The sequence below is a fragment of the Thamnophis elegans genome, chromosome 17 (genome assembly GCF_009769535.1).
Source record: "Thamnophis elegans isolate rThaEle1 chromosome 17, rThaEle1.pri, whole genome shotgun sequence".
In the NCBI taxonomy this organism is placed as follows: domain Eukaryota; kingdom Metazoa; phylum Chordata; class Lepidosauria; order Squamata; family Colubridae; genus Thamnophis; species Thamnophis elegans.
The window spans coordinates 4,967,585-4,973,922 of NC_045557.1; the positions used below are offsets into that span (position 1 = coordinate 4,967,585).

The window sequence follows — 6,338 nt, forward strand, 5'->3', positions numbered from 1 at the left end:
AAAGAAAAGGGAAGGAGGGAGGGAGGAGAAAAAAATGAAAGGAAAAGAAAAGGAATGAATGAAAAAGAACAGGAAGGATGGAAGAGAAAAGGGAGGGCGGCAGGAGCAAAATAAAAGAAAGCGAAGGAATGAATGAAAAACAAAAAAGGATGGAAGGAAGGAGAAATGGAAGGAAGCTGCCCAATCAGTGCCAGCCTTGCAGAGGCAAGTGAAGGAGGGGGGGGGGGGCTTGGTAGGCAGCCCACCAGTCCTGTCCATCATGCAAATGGCCCACCCATGTTTTCTTTTTTTTGCACATCACCCCTAATTTTTAAAAATTATATTTTTTTATTTTACTGGCTTTGGATTTCTTCGGCCACCAAACTTTTGCTCGATTTCCACTTTCCGCTGAAAAGCAGCACCAGCTTCGGACACGGCGCCATGGGGGGGGGGGGAGACATCAACTTTCCCCGCGTTCACCCCCGCCCGACCGGTCGGATGGTCTCACCCGGGTTCCAACGTTCCATCCGCAGCGCTTCCGCCTCCATCGCACCAATAGGAATCGGTCACGGCTCCGCCGCGCGCAGGGAGGACACGAGCATTTCGGAGGGGGGGGGGAAGGAAGCAAAGACCCACGAATCGAAGCGCAGCAGCAGCGTAGAAAGAGGGAAATTAGTCAGAATCACGGAAGGAGGCGGGGCTTCTTCTTAGCCGCGCACAGGAAGGTTTGTAGACACGCCCACGTATATTACCGGCCTGAGATTGCAATAGCAATAGCAGTTAGACTTATATACCGCTTCATAGGGCTTTCAGCCCTCTCTAAGCGGTTTACAGAGTCAGCATATCGCCCCCAACAACAATCCGGGTCCTCATTTTACCCACCTCGGAAGGATGGAAGGCTGAGTCAACCCTGAGCCGGTGAGATTCGAACAGCCGAACTGCAGTCAGCTGAAGTAGCCTGCAGTGCTGCATTTAACCACTGCGCCACCTCGGCTCTTAATCTTGCAATAAAAGATTTATTTTTTTCATTCCTTCCCTTTTCCTCTTCCTTCCTTCTTTCCTTTTCCTCCCTCCCTCCATTTCAGTGGCATTTCTAAGCTGTGTCTTCTATTGGGTCTGAAAAGGAAGCGCTGGACTACACCGCCCATCATGCACAGACAGGGAGGACGGGGATTAGTAGCCAATGATAGAGATGGGGAAAAGGCGCGGTAGGTAGAAAAATGCGGCTGTCTTCTTCCTGCAGCTTGCAAGACCTCATCCAACGGTGGGATCCCTTGTAGGTTTTCGGGATGATTTGCAAAGGATCCTGGATCCACTCAGAGCCTGCTGCACCTGCCAGGTGCCTGGATCGGGCTTCAAGGCTGTAAGCCATCGGGGTCCTGTGCCAGTTTCACCCCTGGTATCTGCAAAACGACACCCATCCAGCCTCCGAGACAGAATTGGCTACTTAATAGCAATAGCAGTACACTTATATACCGCTTCATAGGGCTTTCAGCCCTCTAAGCGGTTTACAGAGAGTCAGCATATTGCCCCCAACAATCTGGGTCCTCATTTTACCCACCTCGGAAGGATGGAAGGCTGAGTCAACCCTGAGCCGGTGAGATTTGAACCGCTGAACTGCTGATCTAGCAGTAGCCTGCAGTGCTGCATTTAACCACTGCGCCACCTTGTACTTCCTCCACCCACAAGATTCTTTATTATATCATTTACATGGTCGTCTTTTCAGAGCAGAATTCCAAAGTGAAGCAGAGCTGGGACACTCCTACTTTGCTGCAAAACGGCCCTGCAAAGCAGGCCAGGCTGAAACACAGAGGCCAATAAAACTCAAAGAAGCTCTCCCCGTAATCTCATCTGGCCCCTGCAGAGCGATCCCACTACCCTTTTGTTTTCCAGAGCGGTTCAAGAGAGTTTCTTTTGGGTTCTAAATCCGTTCTTTTATTGGCTGTTGGATACAAAATGCAATATAACAGACGAGATTCAGGTAAAATCAGTGTAGAAGTCATGTGGGAAGGTCCCTGGCATCTAAAACCCCTGGGGTTGGGATGGGAAGGATTAGGGTGTGTCTTTGAATCCATTAAAAAAGTGTATAGCTAACACAAACAAGACAATTGCAGCATTGTGTGAAGCATGCTGGATCATTTCTCCACAGGTCTCCCCATCCTGATTTGGAGAGGTGCTGATTAGCCTTTCGCCTGCCCTGATCGGCTTAATGTTGGAAGCAACAAAGGGGACCTCAAGAATTAACTTAGTTCGAAGATAAATTTCTGGGTTGGTTTTTTGGGGGGTGGGGTGGGGGGGAAGAAAGGAAGAGGCCAGAGAAATGTGCTCGTGGAAGGGCAGAGAGGGATAGTTTTCTTTTCGGCAGTCCTCGACTTACGACACTAGGGTCATTTCAAATCCAAAATACAGATCAAGGAAAGGAGAGCTGGGATACATCAACTAAGAACTCACTAGATGTTACCCCTGGATGTATAAAATAGGGATACAAAGTTTGAAAAGGGGGGGGGAATTGGTCCCTCATAAAAAACTTGGCAAGGAAACGAAGAAAGCAGTTCCCTTGAGATTTCCACCAATGTCCATGTGATCCTCGCCATGCTGGTCGAAAGATGGGCTAACCATCCACATGGTTCTTAGGATGGCTCTGCTCTTTGGCGCCGTCTCCCCGGGTACATCTGCAAGAAAGGGACCGGGTTATCACTCCACAAGGCAGACATAAGACCTGTAACAGTAGGGGGGCTTGCTGGCCCAAAACAAACCAGAGGGAAGACAACTCCCCCTCTGCCCCCCCCCTTTTGGTCTCAGGAAGTTTAAGGGAGAATTGCTAGGCCCAAAACAGGGAATGGGAGTGTGTGCAATTCCCTCCTGCAGCCCATTTTGAGCATAAAGAGGCTGCAGGGATGGCTGTTGGGCCCAAAACAGAGCCATGGTGTGCAGCTCCTCCCCCCACCTCTTTTTGGCCCAAGGAGGGAGGGTGCAGGGGAGCCTGTTAGGCCTAAAATAGGGCATGGGGGGTACGGCTCCCCTCCCTCACAGTCCATTTTCTGATTGCAGGAGGCTGCAGGAAGCCCTGCTAGGCCCAAAACGGGGAGAGGGCGAGTGATGCCCCTCTGCCCAGTGCTCCAATTGCCGGGCTTCTCATATGAGGTACCTGGAGTAGGTGCTCCCTTGGCGGTTCATATGGGCCTTGGTGGTTACGTCGTCTGCTAGGATCAGTATGTGATGGCTGGAGATGGTGGTCTGGACCCATTGGAGGGCTACATGGCCTGTTGGAATCTCTTTCCTGTTGATGTTCTTTCGTCATTCCTCTTCTGTCCACAGGCCTTCTGCCATCTGGGTCTCTATCTGGGCTCTCCAGCCGAGAAAACCGGCGTCCGTAGCGATCATGTGACGGTTCGTTTCCTTGAATGTGCTGATTGTGGTCAGTGGCATCCACCCCTGGAGGACTTCTGATGGGACCCAGTCTTCGGTAGTTGGATTGCTCCTGCCGGATTTCTGAGTAGGCAGGAGGAGCCATTGTAAGATCCTGGTATGCAGACGTGCCCCGGGAACAATGGAGACGCACGACACCATCTTGCCTAACAATTGTGAGACGAGGTCGAGAGGCACCATTCGGTCCAATCCGATCTGGTTCGCCAGAGCGCTGATGTTGTCCTGGAACAGGCAAACTATGCATGTCGTCTCTATAGATGCTGATAGGTGGAGCATCCTGTCGGTAGGAGGCAAGTGGCTCTTGTTGTTGACTGTGAATCCCTGATTCCCTGAAGGACCCTGAAGGACCCTGATCGTGATGAGTAGATCCTCTCTGGCGTGGAGGTGACAGGACGATTCGATCCACATGTCGGCCAGATAGTGTTGGACGCGAATAGGGATAGTCCTGAGGAGAGCTGAGAGTGTCACTAGTATCTTTGTGAGGGCTCTGTACTGGTAATGCTTGGGATCTAGTGACATCAGGAAGTCGCCCACCTGCATGCTGTCCAGTATGGACTGGATTTTTAGTCTCTTGTACAAAAAATGCTTGTTGAGTCATATTACGTGGAGAATCACTCTCCATCTCATCAAAGCCTTTGGGACTAAAATCCCCAGTTGCTGCTGACCCTCTGGAGGCTTGGCTCTGAAGACTTCTGGAGGAGTGAGGGAAGGACTGACTTCCATTGCCTCCAAATGGTCGTTTGGATTGGAACTGCTGCTTGCTCCTGACTCTATATCCGGCCCTATCGGATTGGCGATCAGGTCGCTGGAAGTATGCCCTCTGCGGTTGTGACAAGTTGTCTGTGGTGTCCGCTGCCCTGAAGGAAGGCTTCTGAAAATGGGACTTTCGTTCAGTGTTTTTGAATATAGCGGGTAGGACTTTCTTTTTGTCTTTGGTCTCCTTGAGTAAAGGCTCTAAGGCCTCTCCGAATAGCTTTTCTCCTTTGAAGGGGGCAGAGGCCAACTTCCACTTGCACTTCATGTTTGACTGCCAGTGACGGAGCCACAGCAGTCGTCGGGCTGTCACGGATGAGGCGATGGCCCTGGAAGCAAACTTGACCGAAGTCAGGGTGGCATCTGCAGAGAATTCTGCCGCTGCTATCAGGTTATTGATGTCCTCATGTGTCTGGAGATCGGTGGCTGGGATTCTGGCTTGCATTTGTTTGAGCCAGATCAAGGAAGTTCTATTGAAGAAGGAAGCAGTCACCGCTGACTTAACCGCCCAGGAAGCTGACTGATAGACTTTGCGGAGTGTTATTTCCGATCTCTTGTCTTCTGGATTCAAAGCATCGTCTGTGTTACTGGACAGAACGGGGAGGGGGGCTAAGGCCACCACAGGCCCATCGACTGTTGGCATTTCTAATGCCTCCAAGAGGTTCGGGGCCACATTGTAGAACACTTTGTCATTCACACCTAGAACCTGGCCACCCCCTGGTACGGCCCATTGTCGCTGGACGACATCCAGGAAAAATTTTGGGCAGGGGATCTCATCCTTATTTGTGGAAGGCTCTGAAAATAACAAATTATTAGGGTCAGATAAGGCCGGATCTGAGGCGGCTGGATCTGCTTCTATCCGAGCAGTGGCTTTCGCTTTCTGGAGCAGCGTCTTAAACAAGGCAGGGTTGAAGAGACCTACGAAGCCATGGACGTCTGGAGTCCCTCCTTCATCCAGTGGCAATTCTGTAGGTCCCTCAATGACTGAGAGGGATTGTGGGATGTTCATGGAAGGAGGAGCCTGCCCCTGGCTTACAGTGTTGTCAGAGACTGCAGAGGGTGACGGGCGTTGTCGTTGGATGCCTGCAGCAATGCCCTGAGCAATGGCCTCTGAGATGATCCGTCTCATCTGCGGGGTCATTTCCGGCTCTTGGGTCTCTGGAGGAGGGACGGAAGGCTTTGCCCTCTTAGCAGCCGGCTCCTCCGAAGGACTTTCCGGCGGGAGCGGAGTCGAAGCAGGAGGAAGGGGCGAAGGCTGAGCGGGCTCCACCACTGGGAGCTCCGGCTGAGGAAGTTCCTCTCTGGCGCCATCTGGTGGACAAGACGGGCTAGGCGTCTCAACTGCCTTCGTTAGAGGTTGCAACGGCTGGGAAGCGCTGCAAGCGGCAGCTCCGTCCACACGGGGGCGCTCCTGCTCCTTTGCTGCTGCTGCGGCGCCTACTGTGCTTAAAGCCTTTTTGGGCCTTTGCGCGGCTTTCGGGGCCTTCTTGGCGAGCGGGGCCTTCTTGGCGAGCGGCGCCTTGGGCCGGCCCCTGGGCGAGGCTCTGGCCGGGGCCGGTTTGGGCGTGGAGGGGGATCCCTTGGCCACGCCAGGCTTGGGGGCGGACAGATCCACCTTTTCCCCACTCACCGGCTCCTTAGGAGGCTCCATAGCCGGGAGGCGCTCCCTGGGAGAGACCGAGGCGGCTAGTTGGAAGGCCGCCGAGAGAGTTTGCACCGGAGTGTCGGGCAGGGACTCCCGCGCCCTTCGCAGGCCCAAGGGGGGGCGCTTCACAAGGGATCGGAGCTCGGAGCGGGAGGCAGCCGGAGAAAGACCGGGGAACTCGCCTGTCCTGGATAAGCGGGGAGCCTCTGGGTCTCCTCAGGCGATCGGAGTCTGAAGTGACTCTCTGAGGGAAGGAGACGCTGCGCAGATCCGATTGGCTGCCTGTCTGAGGAGAATTACGCAGGCAGCGTTAACCCTTTTCCCGCCTACTCGCTCTGGCCACACCCGAAGGATGGAATAGGCCATCCACCCTGCCCATCATTCAAAAGTCCCGCCCCCTTCCTCCATGGCTGTAAATCACCTCAGATTATTTTTTCAGCACATGGTCCTCTTCCTTTTTTAAAATTCATTTTAAATTTTTTTTTTATTTTACATTGACTTTGGATTTCTTCGCCCACGAAATCTTTGCCCT

At 52.9% G+C, this 6,338-nt stretch overlaps 1 protein-coding gene across 1 annotated transcript; it reads right to left on the minus strand.

The window, feature by feature from the left end:
- Positions 1 to 2,205: 2,205 nt before the first annotated feature.
- LOC116519972 lies at positions 2,206 to 6,114 on the minus strand. Its single transcript, XM_032234092.1, has 2 exons — positions 3,128 to 6,114; positions 2,206 to 2,651 (listed from the first exon to the last, which is right to left on the minus strand). The coding sequence occupies exons 1-2, from the start codon at positions 5,810 to 5,812 to the stop codon at positions 2,610 to 2,612; spliced, it is 2,727 nt and encodes a 908-aa protein (XP_032089983.1). The 5' UTR covers positions 5,813 to 6,114; the 3' UTR covers positions 2,206 to 2,609.
- Positions 6,115 to 6,338: the final 224 nt, after the last annotated feature.

Bases quoted from the DNA above. Each gene is read 5' to 3' on its own strand.
- LOC116519972 (XM_032234092.1), bottom strand. From the start codon at position 5,812: ATGGAGCCTCCTAAGGAGCCGGTGAGTGGGGAAAAGGTGGATCTGTCC. The intron at 2,652-3,127 runs GTACCTCATATG...CCTTTCTTGCAG, and splicing joins CAAGGGAGCACCTACTCCAG to ATGTACCCGGGGAGACGGCG.